The 25,759-nt window shown below is 45.0% G+C and overlaps 1 protein-coding gene across 2 annotated transcripts in view; it reads right to left on the minus strand.

The window, feature by feature from the left end:
- Positions 1–6,608: 6,608 nt before the first annotated feature.
- Positions 6,609–25,759, minus strand: part of DRC4 (dynein regulatory complex subunit 4) — a 31,773-nt gene continuing 12,622 nt past the window's right edge. Inside the window, exons 5-11 of one of the 2 annotated variants that reach the window (XM_078617755.1) lie at positions 25,616–25,670; positions 21,440–21,645; positions 20,265–20,432; positions 19,527–19,613; positions 14,771–14,980; positions 12,596–12,661; positions 6,609–8,041 (exon numbers count right to left, since the gene is read on the minus strand). In XM_078617755.1, coding sequence (XP_078473881.1) covers positions 7,892–8,041; positions 12,596–12,661; positions 14,771–14,980; positions 19,527–19,613; positions 20,265–20,432; positions 21,440–21,645; positions 25,616–25,670 — 942 coding nt within the window. In that variant the 3' untranslated portion in view covers positions 6,609–7,891. Of the gene's footprint in view, positions 8,042–9,963; positions 10,109–12,595; positions 12,662–14,770; positions 14,981–19,526; positions 19,614–20,264; positions 20,433–21,439; positions 21,646–25,615; positions 25,671–25,759 lie in introns of those variants that run through there. The other variant, XM_078617756.1, reaches the window with a different exon arrangement.

Below are 25,759 nucleotides of genomic sequence, written 5' to 3' on the forward strand. Positions count from 1 at the left end.
GTAAATCGGGGACTGCCCAAATCATTTCGGAAGTTCCCCGGGTCCCCTGCTCGTCCAGTCCACGGCTTCTTCTTCTTGTCGTAGTCGTCGTATGGCTGCTGATGTCGATGCAGAGCAACAAACTACGATGTCACACTCCCGTGGTCAAGCCCAGACAACCGCGTCAACAGCAGCAGCAGTAGCGTATCGCTGTTTCCTTAGAATGTTTGTGGATATGGGCATTGCGTCGTTGTTATGTTGCACTGTAGGTCTATGCAGACAAAACAAAAGGTGAAGGCGCAGTCCTGCAAATGCTCGCTCACGACACTGCTTACGGAAGGGGCCCTCCCACTGGAGGCCGCTCTCTAGAGGGTATTTTTGGGCCAACTCTTCCACGATTTTCAAATAGCTTGGAAAAGTTGGTAGAAGAGTACTCACACTTTACCCCACCACACGCGGCCTTGCCACATGTACTAACTGTAGCGGTGACGCCGATTACTTTGCTGGTTGGTCAGCAGTGTAATAAAGTAAAATCTGACAGAGCATAGATCCAAAGACAAAGACCCCCCGTGTAGCTACATGACCCAGCCAACGCAGCCTTGCCCGCCGGAGGAGCTCACCGATGGAACTTTGCCCAGATCTTTCAAGAATTTGTGAGCTCCTCACACAATCCAGCCTAGTTAAACCCAGGATGGATCGTAGACAGGCCAGCCTAAATGTTTCTATCCTGGGTCCACGTTTCGCAAGCGTAGAGAAGGGAGGGGGTGACCGTGGCCGAGAAGACCTGAAGCTTCCACACAGCGTTACGCAACCGACTAAAATATATTGCCGCTCGACTGATTCGGAGTGACACCTCTGCTGTTAAACAGGAGCCGGTCATGAGCACAGACACACACACGCGCGCACTCAGACACACACGCGCTGATATTTACCTTAAACGCGTTCCCGTATCTGCACGCGCCGCCAACAACAACTCGAATGATAGATAGTGTAATATTACACTATGTATTATTCTATAATACATAGTGTAATATTACACTATGTATTATTCTATCCACCCTACTGTATATCACACTGCTGTATATTCACTATACAATTACGATACTATATATTGCCTTATACATTGTATTGAACATTACAATTTGATACTATTTATTATTATACAATCTGCTATACACTATACCATTGACCGTCGAGTGAAAGTTACTAAGAGGAAGCAACGAAATATGTCAATGGAAGAGTGGTAGTAGGAGACTTGCAGCAGAGCAAAGAATCCATTCCCTGCGGAGAATACAAGATATATAGTCATTCCAGTGAGTGGACTGCGGTCTGAAAGTCACCGTATTCTAAGGTATAGGGTGGTGTATAGTAATACAGTATACAATTTAATGTTGGTTTGTCTATGGCAGCATATAGTACGGGATATACCCGTGTGATAGGCCCGTGTGATGTAAGGGAAAAAAGTTTAGCTGGAAGCATATTATATTTTTTGCGACATATAATTGTAATGTATTATTTACTGTTAGTAGCTCAGCTTATTGGAGAGTATATTTAGTTTACTGATGATACTATGTAGTTTATACTTTCGTTTTTTACGTGGTTGTTTAGTTACTGCAGCTACATACTATTAACATTCCTTTCCTTTATTAATGTTACCCCTATCCCCTCCCTTTGATGCTGCTAATCCTGCAAAATGCACGGGCATAATATGACTTTGAAACCCCCCGCCCACCTCCTACGCATTTCACAAGTAGTACTAATCACATACCTGCATTTGCCATAAATATGCTAAATTCCTCTTGATATGCAAATTATTTTGTCAAAGCGCCCTTCCCCCCTTCCAACCCAGCTTAAATATACGCTCCAAGCGTGGTGGTGTTTCATTCAGACGCTGTCTCCCCGACAGACCTGGTCTACACCTGAGGACGGCTGCTTGCGTTGTGGCCGAAACTTCGTTAGAATTATTTTATTATGTTTTCTTTTTATTATTTTATTACTTCCCTTCTACGTGACTTTACCGAAATAACCAAGAAGATGAATCCCTGCAGTCACGAAAGCTTTAAATCGAAATTTAAGCCTCACTGGGTCTCATGATGAGACACTAAAAGTCAAAACCGGTCTAGTGTTCCGTGTGTTGAACCAATGTTGTTACTACGAGTATGCACTCCCAAAAGGAAGGCAGTCTGTCTGAGTGTTAAGAAAATACTTTATTTTGTAATGTCGGGGGCAGATTTGGGAAGAGGACGTTGTGGGACGCTATTGGCATGAATTACGCTCTATAAAATGAAAGTATTGTTTTTGTCTGCAATTGTCTGCTTAAGCCTACGTGCTGTCATTATTATAGACTGCTTAGTTGTGTCGTCCAAGGATCCCCACTGTAGCAGGACCCTCGTAAACAGCAGCAGCCTCCAGACTTCACAACCAACGTGGTCTTGCTTTGAACTGCAGTCACCCCTCTGGTATTGAGCTCGAGGTAAAGTCCTCCTCCTCCACCTCCTCCACCCCTCGGAATGTCGCGCGGCTCCACTGCGCCTCCTCCTCGTCCTTGTTGTTGTTGCGGGCACAGCAGCGGTGAAGCCGTCAGGCCCCGCAGGCGACCGACTCAGGCGGTGTGGGGTTGTTTTGAACTATTCGGTGGCGCTGCAGAGTTGGCACGGAGTGCAAGAGCACAAATAACACAACTAAATCCAACAACAACATTGTGGCCTTAAGAGTAAAACAATATACCTCGTCAACGTTTCAGACAACGGCCCTTCTTCATAGTGCAGTGAAAGAAGAGAGGCAGGGTGGGCAGTCAGAGCTGGATATTGCACTTACAACCGTGCGGCCTGATCACAATTACTGTACGTGTTAAATGTCTTTTTTTAAAACAAGTATACGAAAAGTTACATTATTCGTAGATATTGAGTAACAGATAAACCCCTTCGACAATCACATCGTCACTACTAAATAAGCGCATATATACTGTACATAAAGTAAAATGGCAATGCTGCTGAAACAATGCATTGTTGTGAGCAGGCATTGTTGTTGTTGTTGGGAGGACGAACGCGGCACCCCCCTGGCAGCGCATTCCCCGTGCCCCACCACCATCTCAACAACAGCAGCCCCGGGGGTCCAACAGCCCTTGCGGCCGACGACATTCCCGAGGCAGAGGAGGCTTAGAAATGCAACGCGAGATCCTGATGTGAAACTGACATTTAAATACAATGGAAGTGAATCGGGAGAGGGTTTGTCTAGAACTCGAGAAGGCGATGGCGTCGGTTCAATGCTGCCGCCTGAACGGAATCGATGGACACCGGACTTCTTTCCTTTTTGGTTTACCACGTAATACCCATATAATAGAGGTTTTTGGGTTAGATAACGTAAATTGATAAATGTGTCGTTAAACCCGCCACCACCCGACACAGCCAATTAGGTTTATCACGTCAACAGAACATGCCAATTCGTCACTAGTACAGCCCCCCCCCGGTGTGTTGGAGAGCAAAGCCGCAACATTTCAACCCCATCAGATTTCTAGATCAGAGGCGGAGGTGGGGGTATTGTAATTATATAATAGATTAGTAATCATCTTCTTGGTTCTTTCGGTAAAGTCACGTAGAATGGAAATAATAAAATGACACATTATAAAATAATTCTCACGACGTTTCGGCCACAACGCAAGCACATGTCCTCAGGTGAAGACCAGGTCTGCTTGCGTTGTGGCTGAAACGTCGTGAGAATTATTTTATTATGTTTTATTTTATTATTTCCATTCTACGTGACTTTACCGAAAGAACCAAGAAGATGAATCCCTGCAGTCACGAAAGCTTTAAATCGAAAGATTAGTAATCAGTTAATTAGTATGTGATTCCTCTATAATGAATTGTAATATGTATTGTGTACTAGCGGGAAGTACCCGGCGTTGCCCGGGGGGAAATATATATACAAATGAAAATAAAACTTTGATCATTACCTTATTAATTAAAATAAACCCAACGCGCCAAGATTCGATTCTTTAAATCGCGCAAAAGGAATCGAAGGTTGTAGATTTCTTTAGAATCGGCCTATTCTCGTTTAATCGATACCAAAAACGCTCACCAGATATCGATTCTCGCCAGTCCTGTATGCGGGTTTTTCTACTTTTTGCATTGTGTACAGTCTGGAAGTTACCCACATGCCAAATTTAAAGTTTGTTGCATGTCGGGAAGTACGCTAAACATTTCGAGCAGACACACATTCACAAATTTCCCTTTTATATATAAAGATGACTTAATACGCTTCCAGGCTTCGCTAAGTCTGTAGCTATCAGAGCAGTTAAAATTATTGGTAATTCTCTCAATTTCGATGGATTCTCGAATTAGTCTTGGCCAGTAATAATTAGTTTTAAATAACACTTCAATGTTATCAAAATCAATTGAGTGTCCTTGTTGGCAAGCATGTTCTGCCACTGCCGGCAGTTGTGTTTGAGAGAATGTATTGTTCCATTGGTGTTCTTTTAGTCTTATGCTAATGTTACATCCAGTCTGTCCAATATAGCATTACCGCATAAGCAATTGATACGATATACACCTTCTGTTGATAACTGAGGTAATTCATCTTTAGTACAAGACACTAGTTTTTGAATTTTGTGTACCGTACCAAATTTTACTTTCTTGAAACCTGATGGGGTTCAATGATGACGTCGTCCTGCACTGTTTGAGACCGGAAGCAGGTGGATGGCTTCACTATTCTGGCAAATCGCCGGAAGATGCTGGATGTAAGTTCCAGTGGAACGTCGTCGTACTACTCAAATTCTACATGTTGTGGATTCACTCTTCAAACACATCGGTGGGCTGAATAAGTAACTAATTGGCGTCTTGTTAACGTGACATTTTTTACTGTTTGTCCGTGTCGGGTGGTAGAGGGTTGCGACACATTTATACTTATGCGATCTAACCCAAAAGCCTTTATTATGAATAATACTGGTCGCGAAAGCCTACATGTTAAATTGGACAATGGTCTAAATTATTCGGCCCACCCCACCAAGCAGTACACACGTTTACACCACGCGACCTGCCGATCAGTCGATCGGCAGGTCGCGTGCGGTTGGGTCAAGTGTGGGCACTCCCACCTCTTTTAAAGACGTTTGGCTTGCATGGAAGTCTGGGCCAAAACTCCCTCTCATCGAGGCCTTTCCGCCAGCACAATAGAGCATGAACTTTCTCTATTCGAGACACGTGTTGAACACAATGTTGAGTACAACTTTGATCGTGCTGTTTATAGCTGGCCGCTTTACGTGTGGGTCATTGCTCAGCAAACTGCTAATAAGAAAAAGTCCCACAAAGCCCTTACTTGGCTCATCCTCCTCGTCATCATCAGCCATGATCTATCCACTGCTGGATGAAGGACTGCCGTCACTGTCACTCTTCCTTACGGTCTTGCAATGCCACGATCCATGTCTTTCCTGAACATGAACTAATCTCTTCACTCCATTTCTGTGATGGTCGGACTCAAGGCTGCGTTTCTTCTTTGGCTGACATTCTGTCACCGTCCATCGGCCATCATCTTTCTTGTCGCACACCCAACATATTTCGGGCTCAGGTAGAGTATGCTTCAGTGTGCAAGGGAATGATTTGCAGCTAGAATAACCGCAGTTACTGTCGATTCTTTAAACTACTGTGCATGTGAGCGCTGCTTGTCATTTCAATGTCACGAGATGTCCGCATACTGTGCTGTGACTATCATAACACGTTAGTGCACCACACGTTGCATTATTAGAGCGCCGAGCCTGGGTTCCAATCCGGAGTTGATGGTCTCAGCGCCGTTCACCAATGAATGCTAAAAAAAAATCTATCACACTAACCTTGGTTCTGTGATTAATTTGACAAAACTCCAGCTCGCAGAATGAAATATCGGTTTGACTGTCATGTAATGAACTTCACTCTCATGTGCAGAGCGAGTTAGAAAGCTCGACCGTCTTCTGTGTGGGGACCAGAGGTGTCACTTGAACAAGGGTTCTCAGAAGTAGCTCTGTGATATTCTCTTCCGTGGGCTATATTATCCAAAACAAAACGTTACACTCCTCTGTGAGATGTTTCATAGGATTCTTCGTCTTTTGAATACGACGCCAAAAGGACAATCGCGATCACGTTGGGGAAATTAGCAAACGGAGGGGGGACATTCAGATGTCAAGTTAAAGTTCTGAGAATACCATTAAGATGGAAATACTCGGCTGTTTCTGACTGATAATTTGCAATTATGGCTGATGAGCGTGAACTTGAAAGTGTCAAAAAGATCTCATGCACAGTGAAGCAGGCCTCATCTCATGTTTACAATCTTAAGTGGTGGAAATTACATGTTCTTATGCCAGGGACTATAGGAAAAATTGCTATTAATTTTCCCACAATACCATGAGTAGAACTCATTTTATCGAACCAGGAGGCAGGGATGATAGGCCGAGTCAACCTACTAACCACGATATGAACTCGTAACCTTGCGATTGTGAGCCGCTCGCTCTCCCGCTGAGCCACCCAGCCGCTTCAAGCAATGCCCACCTGCGATGCACTGCACTCTCGGGGGTATTGGGATAAAAGTGAAACTGTCATTGTAGAGCCACTTGGGGCTTCTTACAATCCTGGCTCACATACACGACGGGAGCCCGCTTGGATGGCTGCAGCGGTCAAGACATTTATTGTACACATGCGTCAACCGCTCAAAATCACATGCGCCATTTTCAAGGCAAGCCCTCCGCTCGTCCATGGATGCAGACCAAAATATCGCTGGACACTAGCACTTAAGGTGGACACATTCAGTTGTCTTGTATCAAATATATACAAAACAGACAGATGTGAATAATACTAAAAATAACCTTTTCATATGTAAACACAATAGTCGTTCTGGAGAATATCAGTAACAAGATTAGCTCAATAGTGTCTGCTTATTATTTTCTTACTTAAATTCTTCACAATTATGCTAAGGTATTTATAGTTTTGCATCAAACTAGGACCCATATGTAAGAGAGATTATCCTTGCCTATAAACATCTGGCATTTCACCAGCATTGGTTCACCAGCATTGCCTGGCAGCTGATAAGACAATGAATGTCAAAACCGGTCCAGATTTTTGCTCGTGTTAAACCAATGCTGGTGAAATTATGACTTCCCAGAAGGCTGTGCGGCTGATGGAATACAGTATTTAAAAAGTACTTGAATTTGGATGTCGAGGGAAAGATCTGGGAAGGAGGCGTATTGTCTTCTTGTTTATTTTTGCTTGTCATATGAAAAGGTTATCACAGCAGCATTCACTTCTATTGCTCATGAAGAGATCAGTATGATTAAGGCGTCACCATGTTCGGCTCTGACTCACGGCCCATCTACCCTGCCGGCGACTGCACCACATTCCCGACTACGATACAGGAAATGTGTTTGGAAATGACTGGGCCACAAGGGATGGTGAGCAGCGAGGGCTCCCCCATACAGGCACGTCTATAAACTTCCCGAGCAAGGGGCCCCCTGCATTAATAACAAAAATAATTATCATGTGGGCGGGAGGGTGGTGCAGTGGTGACACTTGCACCCCACAGCCACAGGGACACTGAATATAACTGGTGTGCCTTGCTGTGTGGCATTTGTATGTTCTCTCCCGACATTCTGCAGGAGTTTCCTCTGGATTCTCCGGTTTTCCTCCTGAAGCTAAAACTACACAATGCGACTGGTAATGGCCAAATATCCCAGTGGTAAAAAAAACATACCTGCAAAGTACTCAGTGGGTTTTACACACAACACAGCAACATCTCCTTCGTCTGTAAAATCTTGACAAGACTCTCCTCAAAACGGTGTTGAAACTCAGTAAGCCTTTCCTGGGAAACAAACGTAACAATAATATTCAAATCTCAATGTTTGGGGTCTCAAGGGGGTGGGGTGGAGGGTGATCAGCCCCCACGAGGGTTCGAGCGCTCAGGTCGGGGCAGACACCAGGCCAGCGGGGCCCCTCCCCAGAGTCTGCCCGGCCACCGACGTCTCCAGCGGCTTGAAGCCCAGCTCCTCCCGCGGGATGCCAAAGGCCTCCAGCTTGGACTCGTAGGTGCGCAAGAGGTCGTTGTGGGCCTGAGGGAATTAAAAATGGACTGTGAGACGTTGTTTACATTTACTTGAGGCATCAATTGTCTGCTAAGTTTCACAATTAAATAGGCACCCCCCCACTCCTTAACAACATCATCGTTAGCGTCGTTGTGGGGATGATAAGCAACTAACAATGCTTTGGGACAGATGTGAGGAGGCATATTGTCTGCTTATTTATTTTGTACCTCAACAGCTATCAATATCCTCCAGCAATAACTTTGCTCATACAGCAAAGTAATATCCTTAAGCGTAGAAATTAGTAACAGCGTCTCTACAGATCACTGGAATATAATCGACACAATGACACAGCAATCAGCTGATAGAGTATTTAACAAAACTAACACTACCCAAATTAACAAATTTGCAAGACTGACGAACAAACAAATATTTTTTTTTTTAAACAAAACGGTTATCAACATGACTAACGTTGGATTTTCCAGCGATATGGTTTCAGTCCTGTCTAAAGGTCTTAACTTTGCTGTTTCCCCACGTAGAATCCCTCTCGATGAGATCATTGCTGAAGTGGAATCAGCAGTTAGACATCTCCCCCATAATCAAGCTGAGATGACTAGGCATGAGGTTGCCAAAATTATTGAGAACAGCAAAAAAAAATAACTTCAGTGAAGCAAAAGCCTTAAGAGAATTGAGAGCAAATAAAGATATGCAAATTATTGTTGCTGATAAGGGTCGATCAACTGTTGTGATGCCCCGTGAGAACTATGATAATGAATAAAACTAAGATTTACTGGATGAATGTACCTACCTTAAAATGAAATGAGACCCAACCAGCACCTTGGAACGTAAAACAATGGCAATCATTGCTAAGTCATCAATTCCCAAGGAAGAGCAATACCTGATCAAACCAAAGGCATCAAAACCACCAATACTTTATGGGCTACCAAAAATTCACAAACCTGATATCCCATTAAGACCCATTGTTAATACAATAGGCTCTGCCACGTACAAATTAGCACAATACGTAACGAAACAAATACAGCCCAACATCGGTAGGACTTCTTCGTTCATCAAAAACTCTGAACATCTCATAAATATAATGAAAGATACTAAGCTTAACCTAAAGATATTCTGGTAAGTTTTGATGTAACTTCTCTGTTCACGAGGGTTCCGGTCAACCAGTCAATTAAATTACTCGACACTCTGGTAACGAACAAAGGTTTAGCCAAAGATATCCCAAGACTAACTGAACACTGTCTAAAGAACAAAAGGAAGGGGCAGCAATAGGCTCTCCTTTGTCTCCTGTGATAGCCAAGTTGTACATGGAAGATTTTGAAACAAAAGCAATAGCTTCAAGCACGCTAAAACCCTCTGCTTGGTTTAGATATGTGAATGACACATTGGTGGTCTGGCCACACTGCAAAGATACACTGAACGCATTTCGAAATCATCACAACTAGCAAAACCCATCCATCCAGTTCACCATGGAAGTGGAAGCTGACAGAACTCTACCATTTCTGGATATTCTGCTCGGACGGGGTCGAAATGGTAAAATAAGACACAGCGTTTACTGAAAGAAAACACATACTGACGCCTATCTGAATGCAGTTACACCATCACCCGCACAGAAATCTGCTCTTATCAAGACGCTCATTCATCGAGCTAAGAAAGTGACAGATGGTGATAGTCTGAGAAGTGAAATTCAAAATGTTAAAGAAGCGCTGCAAATTAACGGTTACAATGATGCACAAATCAACAGGGCATTGAATGCCAAAACCAAATCAAATAACACGAGCATTGAAACTGCCCATGTAATTAAAACGATCAAAATACCGTACATTGCTGGAGTAACTGATAAACTAGCCAGATGTTTGGGGAAAAAAAATCAGAGTCAGATTTGGCACGGTACATAAAATACAAAAATTTATATCTGGTACAAAATATGTATTACCGAAGCTATCAACAGAAGGTGTTTACAGGTGTAGTGACATCGCTGGATCTCACCATGCTGTGAGTGCAGTGCCAGCCCTAGAGGGCACGGTGTGTGTGTGCTGACCGAAGGGGAAGGTCGGGTAAGGCCATGACACTCTGGTTGACCTGGGAGGACACGTGACCGGTGTGAATGACAGGGGGGCCCCCAAGAGGGGGCTAGGAGCGTCACGTGATTCGAACCCAGGTACTTCCTGACAGTTCTGGAAGGGGGTTATGGCCAAGGGCAGAGCCGGCCACGCCAGAGAGAATATAAGCCGAGTCCCGAGAGGGATCTGGGTTCTCAGTCCCGGGCAAGAAACCCTTCGTCTATGATCTCTGTTCTGCGAGTCTTCCAGCACGTGGACCAAGGCAGTATGTTGTTGTACCCGGGTCCAGAGCTAATAGTTACTCAGTAACCAGTGTAGTGAGCCAGGGTGGTCACCACCCTAGGTTGTTGTCTTGTTAAAGGGTGAAGTCACCCCGTTGCTACATCATGGGACCTCCTTTGCCAGTACCAAAATATGAGAATAGGTTTTCCCCTTTTTTCTGGCAACAAAACAGCTGTTAAGATGTTAAAACACCAAACTGAAACCTTTTACAAAGAATCATGAACACAAGGTGGATCTGAAACACGGTAGGACCAAATACCTCTGCCGTTGCTGATCATTGTTTTAACGCTGTGGGCTCAGATGAAATAGATTTTTCCAAGATGTAGGTACTCTGCAAACCTACCGGCTACCTTCAGAAATTTGTTCATGAAGCCATCCAGATATATAAACACAGACACACCTTCAACCGAGAAGATGGGTACAAACTGAGCAATCATTGGAAGGACGTTATTAACCAGGTAAAGTCTTAACTGACTGTGATGTTTCCATCCTACCTGCTGTTATTTCCAACTCTCTGTGTGTCTCTCTCTATGCCTCTCTATTAGATCTCTCACATGTCCTTTGGATTGCACTCTCATGGTGCTAATCTCTCATTAACACTGCTGTTGTGCGCATATGCGGGTATGATACTCTTATTCGGCGATGGAAGCTCATTCATGCTAATCTCCCTCCCTAATCCCTCTCTCCCTAATCTCCCCCATTAACACAACTGACGTGCTTGCGTCCGGGGGTGGAATTCCTTTCCAGCTCAGACCCCGCTTGCTTGCCCATCGCAAGCAAGCGGGGGTCTGATTTCCGCCTGAGAACGACCGCTTGTGTTGCGATGGAAACGTCGTGATTTATTTTATTTTATACCTACGTGACTTTACTTAAAGAACCAAAGAGTATGTTCTGTTTACGTGACAAACCTTACTAGTTGGCTGTGTCCAGTGGTGGCGGGTTTTAACGACATATTTATATATTTACACGATCTAACCCAAAAAAACCTCTATTATGCACACATATTTGTGGTGAACATGAAAACAAACACATGCTCTGGTAATATATGCATTGTCTTTGAAACTGATTGGTCCACACCGGAGAACGCCAAAAGGCGAAGAGCACAAAGACAATGCACTATCAGGGCATTTATAGCTCGGGGTGAGCAGCTACATCATGGTACCTTTCTTTCCAGTATCAATAAAAACAGGTTTTAGGATGTTCAAACACCAAATAGATCGTCCTCGTCTCTAATTAAACTGCACGCGCACAACACGCGCCACTGATTCAGCTGTCAGCACATTGTGTACAAACTGGCGCTGTGCACCATCTAAAACTGTATGTGTTCATTCATTTATTTATTTGCATCGGATCGCTAAAACTGGCTGTGAGAATGGTTCAACTCACTGGTGAGGCTGAAACAATAACACTTGGCGCGTTAAACGCTTGTATATCTCATCATTTTATTTGCTTGGTGGAGAGGGTCACACGACGATAATTTGGTCAGATCATTACGTGGCCTAACCAAAACATAAATAATGAATAATAATGAAATAAGTACGTTTTCTGGCTTTCTCCGAATATGGATACCACGGAATTTGGAACCAGACCCACTCAGCCAGTTCAGAAGCCAAAGCCAGCGGGCTTCCTAGTGGTTGTGAAGACAGCAGCTGCTTTGGCCATGCATGTGTTACGGTTGACATAATTCACAGCAACAGCCCTGTTGGCAACACTCATCGCTCCTCCAGTTGTTTTGAAATAATTTCATGCCCAGGAAGGGCTTTTGGGGCTCAAAGGCACAAAACTTCAAGAGGTCGGGAGATTAAATCGAAGCAGTGACCTCTGGATTTAATTTTACCATGGCAGCTCCCGGTGTCGTTTTGTCAAAAATATTAAATGCAGAGGGGCCTAGCATGCTGGCTGGACGGGTCACAATAACTTTCCAATAGATTTTGTTTTTATGCAAGGCAGATTGCCTGATAGGTATGCGCCAGCCTTATTTCATATTGATGTATGTTTGTGCAGTTAAAAAAATGGCTTTTGCTCCGATTTATATTTGCTTCCTTGCTGGACTTTGTTTTCACGTTATTGCTTTTGTCATGTTGGTGACCCAGGCCACTCTTGCAAATTAGCCTAATTTCTGGTCTCTGGAGTTCTCACCCAGTCACACAAATAAATTTGAAGCCTGAACACTGGCAGAAACACTGATGAAATAATGACAAAACACAGAGCATTGCCTTCTCACCTTGCACACACGCGCCAGCTCATACTGCAAGTCTTTTATGGCGTTGTTCTTTGAGTCCAGGACATCCTGCATGAAAAAAAACAGCGCGACGATCGAGACGTGTACGTTGAGACAAGTCACTCACTGCCTTGGCTGCCACTGCTGTTGCGTCAACACCTGCACCACATTGCTAACACGTGAGAGCGTCTGCAGTGGCACGCAGCCAATGTCAATCACAACAACACTTGTTTTATGAGATAATAAGTGAGCAAGTCTCCACTAAACATTCGACCCAGACGCAACATTTGCAGCTCAAACACGTTCCTTCGGAGTGGGCAGGTAGGAACTTGGTTGGACAGCGCATTCTTGGACAGCGCATTCGTGCACGACAGACAGACAAATAATCCCTGGTGGGCAGTGTGGAACCTGTTGTTGCTACCTGTATGTATAAAAGAAAACTTGACTTTAGGTAGCCAGGCAGACAGCCCCCTTAACTATCGCCCCCCCCCCTCCCTTAGGCCCCTCCCCCCTTAGGCCCCTCCCCTGACACCCTTTCCCTTAGGCCCCTCCCCTGACCACCCCCCCCCCCATATCCTCAGGCCCCTCCCCTGACCCTCCTTCCCTTAGGCCCCTCCCCTGACCCCCCTTCTGTTAGGCCCCTCCCCTGAGCACCCCCCCCCCCCCATATCCTTAGGCCCCTCCCCTGACCCTCCTCCCTTAGGCACCTCCCCTCTCCGTACCCGGCAGTAGGTCTCCACCAATCAAAGAGCTGTTTGTAAGGTCTCCACCAATCAAAGAGCTGTTTGTAAGGTCTCCACCAATCAAAGAGCTGTGTGTATTATATATTTATTTATGCACGACAGACAGACAGACAATAAATCCCTGGTGGGCAGTGTGGAACATTGTTCCTCCCTGTATAAGGTGTGTTTATTGGTGTTCTCATGTTGCGTTGTAAAACATCAAGATAGTAGTCTACTCACAATTACTGATATAGAGTTTGTAAATGCATGAACACATATTGGACCATAAATAAATATTGGGACCATTCCTGCATTTCACATCTGGCAGTTCACCAGAATTGGTTCAAGCAAGCCTTATGTTAAACTCATTGCAGCTGAAACTATGCACTCCCAGAAGGAAGGCTGTGTGGCTAATGGGATGTGTAAAGAAAGTGGGGAGCGGTAGTGTAGAGGTTAGCACACTGCGCGACAAAGCCGGTGACCTGAGTTCGATTCCTGCTCATAGCGAACACCGGTGAAGATTATCTGAACCGGTCCTAGGCAATATTGGCATGCTGAACAGGAGCCATGCAAGAGAGTTAATCATTCATGACAGCGCTGAACAAAATGCGAAGCTGGTCATCACGTGGCAACAGCATGAGGACAGACGTTTCCCTTAGCCGTGCTGCGTCCCAAACGCTGGCCCGCTTCATCACAGTGATGATAATGGTGATAATGCCGTTTCAGCAAGTTTTCTGGACAAACAACATCTAAAGATTGAGTTTTAGCTGACTGACAAATATTGCTCAATCCTTCAAACACATTTTAATCCGGAACATTAGCTCTGCATTTTTTGTCTGTTAGAAAGGAATGTAAATTAGGGTGGCAGGGTGATGCAATGGTAAGCAAGAAGGACCTGGGTTCAATTCCCGACTTGGGTGCTTTTCTCTGCTGAGTTTGTATGTCCTCCCCCTATTATGCATGGGATTCCTCTGAGTTCTCTGGCCTCCTCCCATAGCTAAAACAACACACAATGTAATTTGTACTGGCCAATCATCCCAATGCTGAAAAATTACCTGCAAATTACTCAAATTAGGATTACACACAGCAACAACATTGCCCCCTACTGCGAAAAACTCTAAACTAAAACTTATTTTAATTTTACCAGGTAAAGCCAACTGAGCCATTACGAATTTCATGGCAGCCAAATAATCTAAACGCGTGATGTTGATTCTAAATGTGGAGGAAAAAACCAGAGGACCAGGAAAAAATCACACAAACTCCAAATATACAGGTGTCAGGGTCAGGATCGAACCCACGCTCTCATGCATACTAGGCGAGGGAGATAACATCTCACCACCGCATCAGGACCTCCCTGAAAAAGAGTCTTGAAACTCGGCGAGGCTTTTCTGGGTAAACGAGCATAATTATAAACAATAATAATTTGAAGAAGATGCGGCGGAGAGCCTGTTGTTACCTCCAGCTTGCGGGTGACAATGCTGAGTGCCGTCGGGTCGAGGCTGGAGGCAGACAGCACCTCATTGAGCTGCGCTTCCTTCTTCTCCATGGCGTGCGCGAGCGCCACCAGCTTTCGCTCCAGCAGCAGGCTCTTGAAGCCGCTCTTCTGCTGCACCTCGTGGACGGCCGTCACAAACTTGCGGTACAGCTCGTCCCGCTCGCTTTCCACCTGTAACACACGGTGGTGGCAACGACGTCTCCATTAAAGGTCATCACTGGTGGTTGCGGCATCGTAGAGACTGTAAGTAACAAAATAAACACCATACAATGCGCCTCCTTCACATATCGGTCCATCCGCATAAACAATAAAATAATTTAATTTGTTATATTCTGGACAACGACGATCATGATTATTTTGCGTTTTGCATTGTAGAGTTTCGTATCAAACTAGGACCCATAACTAATAAGGATCTTGCATATAAACATCAGGCAGTTCACCAGTATTGGTTCAAGCGAGCCAGACTGATGAGACACTGAATGTGGAAAACGGTCCAGAGTTTTGCTTGTGTTGAATCAATGCTGCTATTATGCATTTCCAGAAGGCTGTGTGATTGATAGGATGGGTAAAAGAGGGACTGATATAGGAAGGGGCAAATTGGCTGTTTCGTTATTTTATCAAGGGGCAGGACAACTTCACACACAGAATAGCTCCATGAGTTACCCCGAGATTAGTGGCTCTATTTTTTTTCTGCACCAGTTTTTTTTAAAACTGGTCAAGTCAGATTACCGTATCAGGAGCAGCGGAGTGTATCATCGCTGTGATGATGTCTCCTTTGTATTTGTGGTTCGGGGCATTGCGTCGTTATACGTTGTTCTGACAAGTTACATACTACTGGAGAGTTTTTAATATCCATTTGTGCATCAGGTATCCACATCTGATGCACAAATGGAAAATTAAACTCTTCAGCCTTCACGTGGCTCACTGTTAAGTGAGAAATCACGACGAATGCTATCAATCTGGTGACAACAAATATCATCGATCTCCCAGTCTCCAGAACAACAACAACACAATATGATGATGCAGAACTACTTGTGAATTCACTTGAATCGACCTCTTTAGCCACACTAGAGGCACAACCTGTACATGCCCTGCATGCATTGCCTATAACCAAACTATTCAAGTCTCACAACTGGAATAAGCCAAATGAAGGTGAAAACCTCTATGAATATAATTATCTTTTTGTTCAGCGATTGATGTCCGGGCTGACATCCAAACCCAGAAACACAGTTTCATTTCCGAATTTACACCCGTGACCGAGCGTGTCGTGTGGCTAGCCCAGTGCTCTGACCTTTGCGCCACCTGGCCATCGCATATTCGCCACCCTTATCTATGCCCTTGCACCAGCGTGGATACCAGGTCCAACATCCTGTCAGAATTAAGAGATCCACCAGCATCTTTCCGCACATTACAACAGCGTCGTGTACAATGGGGTCGTTACAACACCACTGCCGCCCACTTAGGGCATCGACAACTCGTTTCCACATGACGTGTCAGGCATTATTGCATTTCACAGGGCTGAAGAAATTAAAATAGGAATTAAAATCTGCATTCTTTTAAAAATTAAAAGAATAAAATAATTGACAGATGACCAAGAACTTTAACTTTGCTTGAATTTAAATTAATTTTGGCTTAACTACTACGTATGTATGTTAACTTATTTCGCACCATACGTAGCCAACCATGCTAATTGGAGGTGTGGGGGAAGGACAACAAATTCAATACATTTTATTGATTGTACTTTTGGAAATGGATGTATTCATCATTGATAATGAGAGATGAGAGTTCCAAATCTAGGTAATGCACTGGATGGGGCAACACAGCTCACCCGAACAATAGCCTCCGATGTTCTGAGGTTCAAATGTAGTCTGGTATTGTCATCGTCTGGCTTTGTCGTGTTGTGGAAGCTCTTCTGCCATCTGATAAATGCTTAATGCAATATATTGAATTATTGCAATTTCAATATATTGCGTGAATTATTAAATAACATTTCAACAAAATATATGAGCAAACAATACTTCACCTTCTCATATCTGTCCCTCCACATAAGAATATGAAAGTATTTCCTTCACATTCCATCGGCCACGTGGGGCGTAGATCCTTTCAGTGGCCTTGGTTTATTACAAACAAAACTTTGGACTGGTTTCGACATTCAGTGTCTCATTAGCAGTCAGGCTTTGTTTGAAGCAATGCTGCAGGTGAACTGCTAGATGTTGATAGGCAAGATCCCTATTAGTTATGGGTTACAGCTTGATGCAATCTGATATAATACACAACACAAAATAATAATTAGTGGAAAATCTCTCACTCACCCCCAACCTTATCCCGTATAGTCTCCTTACCCCACTCCCATTCTCTCTCTCCACCACCGCCCGATACTATTTGTTTTAATGTGTACTATTAACCACAAACATTGTTTCTCCATACAAAAGGTCACCACCTCGTGTGGTTAGAGGAAGCTCCAACCCAAAAAGCAAACAGCTCTTATCGTGTGCTATGTATCTAGCAGGGCATGCAAACATTCACTGTCAAAATTCAGGGTCATGATTCCATTCAATAATCTATTCTTGCTTAACTCCGTCCAACCGAAGTTGGAGGCATTCGTGCATGAGGACCGGGCATCTGTTGGTCCATACCGCGGGTGCTCGTGATGGTGCTCGTAAAGGTGAGCCCCCGTACAAACACGAGAAGGAGTCGTTGGCACACGCTGGGAATTAGCGTTGTGCTATTGGCAGCAGCAGCTGATGTTTTAAAACGTATATTTTTATTATATTTTTGCTGTATACAAGAACAAAGGCCCACTGCAGAACGTTGGGAAAAAAAACCAACCGCACGCACGAATATCCACCAGGCCCATGTACCCAACGCATCTTGGTTGATGAGGGGGGGACAGATAATCCGCGGAAGGGGTGGCGTGAGATAAACTATTGTCTCATTTAAATGGGAAATTTGCGCCGGTAGAACATCTGATGTAAAATTCGTGTAAGTCTTCCAAATTATGCAGAAATTGCACTGTCACCATAATGATGCAAATAATTCAAATAATTCCTGGTCAGAACTTTCACCACCAGCGGTGTACAACCCTGCATCAAAGAACATCCGTGGAAGATGACACTACAGAACTACATATTGACTCTTCTTGGTTCTTTCGGTAAAGTCACGTAGAAGGGAAATAATAAAATAATAAACATAAAACATAATCAAATAATTCTCACGACGTTTCGGCCACAACGCAAGCAGCCGTCCTCAGGTGAAGAACAGGTCTGTCAGAATATTCTTTCTATTGAAAGATGTTTGGCCAATTCCTCAATTAGTATTTTGAGTACACAGAGAAAATCCATGATGACAATTGAAAATTACGTTGACTGGTCAGATGCTTGGTTTAGCAAAGAGTCAGTAATATAATTTTTTAACACAGTTGCTGAGCACAGGCCCCTTCTGCTGGGTGGACAGAGGAGGGCAGAGAGGGATTTGAGAAACTTGCACCATCGTTTCAACTGCCGCGCTGAGAACTGGAATCTATCTGGGGACATTTGGATGGCAAGTCCAGCATGCTAGTAACCACTACACCACGGTGGCAGCTCTCATCGTTTCTCAGTTAAAAAGCCAAACATGTTGTGTGTATCGCTCTCGAAGTGTCTACGTGTGCGGCAAAACTGGCAACTGTTTCCTTACATACTCTTTGGGTCTTTCGGTAAAGTCACGTAGATAGAAAAATAATAAAATTGTAAAAAATCATGACGTTTCGATCGCAACACAAGCAATCGTCTTTAGGTGAAAAAATACAGCAGGCGGACTGCTGAGGCAGGAAGAAATATAGCGAGAGAGCTACTGCAGCCAAAGGTTATAAAGGTTTTAGATGGGTACAACCCAAGGGTAAGTGGGTGGGGCTAGAGATGGAATTTGCAAGGAAATGTAAGATCGCAGAGCTAGGTATACCTCGGCTATTGTGTTGGTAGAGATTTGCATGTCAATCTGTTAATGTAACCCCACGGCTACGGTGCTGAAGAAGCCATTGTATTGCTCGAGATTAGAGATGAGCATGTCAATGTGAGATGGCTCCCGCAGCAGCGGCTGTGTTAATGAGAGACATACAGCCTATTAAACAACGAGCGCCACCGCCACATCGAGGAAAAGGGAGCAGCAGCTATGTTAGTGAGACATTTAGCCTGTTAATGTAAAGACATTTAACAAGGTAATGGAACTCAGAGAGTCGGAAATAACTGCTAACACAGGCAGGTAGGATGGAAGCATCACAGCCAGTTATGACTTTACCTGATTAATAACGTCCTTCCAATGATTGCTCAGTTTGTACCCATCTTTTCCGTTGAAATTGTGTTTATGTTTATATATCTGGATGGCTTCATGACCAAATCTTTGTTGATAGCCAGTGGGTTTGCATAGTACCTTCGTCTTGGAGAAATTAATTTCATGTGTGCCCACAGCGTTAAAACAATGATCAGCCATGGCAGAGGTGTTGGTCCTACCGTGTTTCAGATCTGCCTTGTGTTCGCGAACACGGTCTGAGACATGTCGCTTAGTTTCCCCAATGTAACTACTGCCGCAGGCACAGCTTAGTTTGTAGACGAGTTTATCTACGTGACTTTACCGAAAGACCCAAAGAGTATGAATTCCTGCAGTCACAAAAGCTTTAAGTCAATGTTTTCTTACAATTTATTTTATTTTTACGTTTATTTAGCCGAGTGTGAGAGCTCACCTTGGCAAAGCGCTGAATCAGCACCTCGTGCTCCCACTTCAACTCCTGCATCTCCTGGTCCATCACCTTCAGTCTGGCCTTCGCACTCTGCAAAGTTTAGTCAGGATAAGGAGGTCAGGAGAGGTGGCATTTTATTCAAATATTTCACGTGGAAAAATCCTAAAAGCTATTTGTAAGAGCATTCAAAGTGTCAATTGACACACACGTAGAAAACATGTATTTATACTATGCAATTTAAAACTTATACACTGTGAATTTATATAATGAACATCACAGCCAGTCAAACACATGAATACTTGAGTTAAATAATTATGATTTTATGACCACAAAGGGCATAGATATTGTTGGAATAACACGATAGTTGTCGATGTGAGGAAAGGGAGCGGCATGTTGATATACACGTGTCGAGAGGACGGATTCCCAGTGAGGTTATATTCTTTTGGGAACCCGGTGACCTGAGCTCAATTACCACTCACGACCAACATCAGTGACGAAAATTTGAACCAGTGGTGGGTTTCTCCTAGGTCAACTCAGCCTTAAATGGGTACCTGGTTTAGTATGTAAACATCAGCCTTGGGGAGGAAGATGAAGGTGACTGGGCAGGAATGACGCTGCCCCCACCGCTCCCTCGTAGGTGCGCCGTGCCAGCCTTCATAGGTCCTCGATAACGGCACTTGCCCCAACAGCCTGCATGGGCTACACTGGGGACCTTTGTCTCTGAATATAAGGGGGGCTCACCGCGAGCAGCGTCTTGTCCTTGGTGTAGTTGGCGAGCTGCCGGTTAAGCTCGGCGACCTCCTCTCGCGCCCTCTGTAGAGGCTCCGTCAGACGCTTGTTCTGCTGCGCCGTCTCTGCCATCTCCTTCTCCAGACGCTCCTCCTTCTTCTTCATGTCCTCCACTTGCTCCTACGTGAGCGTGCATACATACGTGCTTGAGATGTGTGCGTGCGTGTGCGTGCCTGTGTGTGCGTACGCGCGAAGGGTTTGCCGACGACCGGTACCAGCTGTGTTTAGATTGACTTCTGTGGAGGAGACTTATAAAGGATGCTACTGGGCAGTCGGAGGCAGACGCCCTCCAGCAATAACGAAAGGCAGAGGAGCGACGCTTACAACAATGAGCAGCACGCCGGGTGGCTAGGATGCAGCAAGTTGGCACAGTAGGGGGCACAGGTGGCGCATGTGCCAATCATCTGGGTCAGTCAACCCATAGAACCTGAGACTGTCCCTTGATCTGCTGCCAGTGAACCTTCCACACTTCACGGGATCGCTTCAAAGTGCACCTAGCCTCGCACAAGCACTGTGCTGATGTTATTGCAACTTAGTGGCAAATGGCTGCTTTTGTTGTTTTTTAGGGGCTTAATTCTCCCTGAATATTTCCAATGCCACCAGTAGCAGCAGGCCTGGAGACAGCAGTAGGTTGGTGGGGGGGAATTGTGCCTAAATTAGGGTGTCAAGATAAAAAGTGCCGACTCGGTAATAAAATTGAGGCTTTCCTGGTTAATTTAAATACTCGGCAGTGAAAGCAATTTCCTCTTTAAATGAGCACTGAGGAAGTGCTCATTTTCCGTTTACAGCTCTTTAAAGCCAGCGTTCGAAATTCTGTGTGACTATGGCAGGGGCTCTCTCTCGAAATGACAATCGTTGTTAATTTCCTTCCCATTGTGCTCATTGTCTTCCCATTGTGCTCATTGTGTAGCTGCTAGGTGGATTGTAGCATCGCAGAGGAGAGATTTTAATATTTAATAGATATACTTATATTGGTGGGAGATGTATAGAAGCTTTAAAGCGTAATGCTTCCCCTGTTGCAACGACCCCAAAGCATAGATCGCTTATAATATTGTTAGTCAAATGAACCTATTCATCATTTAAAATCCGTTTGCATCTTATCTTAGCGTGCTGTGCGCGCAGCTCACCTTGAGCGAGTTGATGAGCGCCAGGTTGTTCAGCGTGATGTCGTTATAGTAGTTCTTGATGTCACTGAACGCCTTCTCGTGGTTGCGCATGAGGGCGTTGATCTGCCCGTTCTTCCGCTCCTCCACCTCATGAATCTCCGTCTTCCGGCGGAGGTCCAGTTCGTCGCGCAACGCTCGCATCTTCTTCTCATACTTGGCCTCCATCTCTGCGGGGAACAGGGATGGTTGAACTCGCTTCCCCGCACGTGCTAGGGTTGCTACCTTTTCCACTGTAGACCAAATGTAGACATATTTCTCAGTAGGGCCCTAGGTCTATCGGAGCTGTGCAGTCTATTGTAATAAAGTTCAACACAATACCGGTGCCAGATCTCGGCACAGATCAATTCCTGCCACCCGACTACAGATGCCATTCCCCAGACTCTCTTCTAAGTGTAGTGACATCGCGGGATGTCACTGGGTAATGCCGGTCCTAGCGAGGCACGGCGTGCGGTGTAACGACATCGCGGACACCTCTAGGATATGGGTGCAGTACCGGCCCTAGAGGGGCTCGGTGAGCGCTGATAAATAGCGCTGGATGGCACCACGCTTGGCGTACAGTGCCGGCCCCTACATGATAGGGTGTGGGAGTGGCGGCCATGGAAATGGAGTTACTAAGGGCCGTGGCACTCTGGTTGACCCCAGAGGACACGTGACCGGTTAAGTCTACACAGGGGCCCCAAGTGGGGGCTTAGGGGTGATCATGTGTCAGGGTCGAGATCCTGCTCGAGGATTCTGGAAGGTGGTCGTGGCCAAGGGCGCAGCCAGCCATGCCACAGAGGATATAAGCCGGGTCCCCCAGAGGGACTGGCGCTGTTGTTCATCCTGAAGAAACCTTCTTCTGCATCCTACAGAGTCTCCAACACGTGGACCTGGACCCAAGCTGTGGTCCGGTCCGTTGTAGCTAGTTACGGTGTTATTAGTGTAGTTAGCCTGGTGATCACCACCATAGGTTGTTATTCTGTTCAGGGGCAGTTACCCCGTGTGTTGGTGTTAATAAAAGTGTTGCCTCCAAGAATACGTCTACGACTAAGTTGAACTCACTACATAAGTGATAGATATATGCATATATTTATTTTAACACAGGTGTTAAGCACATACCTGAAAGCTCAACAACACACAGCACTATGAGAGTTGTAATAGATAAGAGATAGATAATAGTAGATAACACATTTATTGAATTGAGCAGGGTATATAGTATCTTGGTGATATCTGTCTGCTTATATGTCTGTCTATAGTTTTCTGGTTAGATTTTTGTTGCTATTTCATTTATACCTGATGATGATTGCTTGTGTTGCAATCGAAACGTCGTATGGTCTTATTTATTTTATTATTTTATCTTTATACGTGACTTTACCGAAAGAACCAAAGAGTTATTGAAAGAGCTTTAGGAAAAAGAGACGATGGGAGGGAAGAAGTACAGCAGTATGAGGTAAGAAGTACAAAGAAAAGTGGAGTGACATGCAGCGTGGTGAGCAAGTGGGTGTGTCAGTGAGAGAGTGGCTGGGTGTGTGGGTGAGTGTTTGTGGGTAAATGTAGAAGTGGAGAATGGTAGTGCAGTGAATAGCGCGCTATACTATGAACCCGGCGACTCGAGTTCGATTCCCGCTCATGGCCAACACCAGTGACGATTATCTGAACCTGTCGTGGGCCTCCCCGAGGTCGACACAACCTAAAATGAGTACCTGGTGCGGAGTGTAAACATTACTACTAGGAGAGAAAGGTGGTGGGGCTTGGTGCTGGCCACCCACACCCTTACAGTGAGGGAAACAAGTATTTCATCCCCTGCTGATTTTGTACGTTTGCCCACTGACAAAGAAATGATCAGTCTATAATTTTAATGGTAGGTGTATTTGAACAGTGAGAGACAGAATAACAACAAAAAAATCCAGAAAAACGCATGTCAAAAATGTTATACATTGATTTGCATTTTAATGAGGGAAATAAGTATTTGACCCCTCTGCAAAACATGACTTAGTACTTGGTGGCAAAACTCTTGTTGGCAATCACAGAGGTCAGACGTTTCTTGAAGTTGGCCACCAGGTTTGCACACATCTCAGGAGGGAATTTGTCCCACTCCTCTTTGCAGATCTTCTCCAAGTCATTAAGGTTTCGAGGCTGACGTTTGGCAACTCGAACCTTCAGCTCCCTCCACAGATTTTCTATGGGATTAAGGTCTGGAGACTGGCTAGGCCACTCCAGGACCTTAATGTGCTTCTTCTTGAGCCACTCCTTTGTTGCCTTGGCCGTGTGTTTTGGGTCATTGTCATGCTGGAATACCCATCCACGACCCATTTTAAATGCCCTGGCTGAGAGAAGGAGGTTCTCACCCAAGATTTGACGGTACATAGCCCCGTCCATCGTCCCTTTGATGCGGTGAAGTTGTCCTGTCCCCTTAGCAGAAAAACACCCACAAAGCATTATGTTTCCACCTCATTGTTTGACGGTGGGGATGGTGTTCTTGGGGTCATAGGCAGCATTTCTCCTCCTCCAAACACGGCGAGTTGAGTTGATGCCATCTGACCACAACACTTTCACCCAGTTGTCCTCTGAATCATTCAGATGTTCATTGGAAAACTTCAGACGGGCATGTATATGTGCTTTCTTGAGCAGGGGGACCTTGCGGGCGCTGCAGGATTTCAGTCCTTCACGGCGTAGTGTGTTACCAACTGTTTTATTGGTGACTATGGTCCCAGCTGCCTTGAGATCATTGGCAAGATCCTCCCGTGTAGTTATGGGCTGATTCCTCACCGTTCTCATGATCATTGCAACTCCACGAGGTGAGATCTTGCATGGAGCCCCAGGCCGAGGGAGATTGACAGTTCTTTTGTGTTTCTTCCATTTGCGAATAATCGCACCAACTGTTGTCACCTTCTCACCAAGCTGCTTGGCGATGATCTTGTAGCCCATTCCAGCCTTGTGTAGGTCTACAATCTTGTCCCTGACACCCTTGGAGAGCTCTTTGGTCTTGGCCATGGTGGAGAGTTTGGAATCTGATTTATTGATTGCTTCTGTGAACAGGTGTCTTTTATACAGGTAACAAAGCACTCCCTTTAAGAGTGTGCTCATAATCTCAGCTCGTTACCTGTATAAAAGACACCTGGGAGCCAGAAATCTTTCTGATTGAGAGGGGGTCAAATACTTATTTCCCTCATTAAAATGCAAATCAATTTATAAAATTTTTGACATGCGTTTTTCTGGATTTTGTTGTTGTTGTTAAAAAGTGATAATATGCTAGACGAGTGCAATAATCACCCTAAATCCATTCGGATGTTTCTGTTTTACTATGAGCGGTTATCTGCCAGTAATTTGTCTAAATTTTTTAAAATTTTTTCGTTATAATATCGATTTATATTTCTGCGCCGTTTTAGATTTCTTATGTAACGCGGTTAATCTGTGGGAAAACCACAGTAGGCGGCAACCCTGCCAACACGAACAGACAAAGCCGGAGTTCACAGACGGAGCCAACACATCTTGCCCGACCGGTCAAACGCATACGCGACGTCACGCTCGTGGCGGCTTGTGCATTACGTGCACATGAATGCACAGTCGTAGGCACAGCAATAAAACACGATAAGCGGCTCGCAATCAAGAAGGTTCCAAGCTCAAATCTTGGTTGTGGAGTGGGGGGTTAACTCTGCCCATCATCCCCCAGTGGTTGATGAGCACCGCTTTGTGGGTGAGTCAACAGTTGGTTGTAATATGGAGAGACTTGCCCCGCCATATGAATATGGATCTCCACCACTGGCTCAGCGCTGTAAACAGATGAGCACAGCCTAAATACTCATTATAGAAAGAACTTCGACTCTGTTGAGTTTTTTTTAACACTATGGGTTTAGTTTCCTACACAAAGGGCAGAGAATAAGACACATTCTTGCAGAATGGTGAACGATGATAAAACGACTTCACCATCCGCCGTGGTATGTTGGGGAACGCCTATCAATCTAGTTTCCATGCTTCCCTCCAACGCCTCGCGTCATGCACACAAGACGGACACATTTACGGCCAGCGCATGGCGCAGCCCACGCACAGAGTGGCGTGTAAGTAGCGGCAGGGAGCAGGCATGCTCACAATAAACGCTGTCCACGTGGCGTGCGGTGGGGGGGCCGGGTACTTTTGTGGGGGTTTTATTTTTGGTACCTCGAACTTGTGTTTCGAAATCATCCCGCAGCTTAGTTATCATTTCATCGTTTTTCTGAAAAGGGAAAACGCAGACCACATCCCCACACATGAATTTCCCCAACAAGACACAATACCATAAGACGTTGCAGAGCAAAACTGCAG

Source organism: Lampetra planeri, chromosome 54 (assembly GCF_965212315.1).
Source record: "Lampetra planeri chromosome 54, kcLamPlan1.2.h2, whole genome shotgun sequence".
Classification (NCBI taxonomy): domain Eukaryota; kingdom Metazoa; phylum Chordata; class Hyperoartia; order Petromyzontiformes; family Petromyzontidae; genus Lampetra; species Lampetra planeri.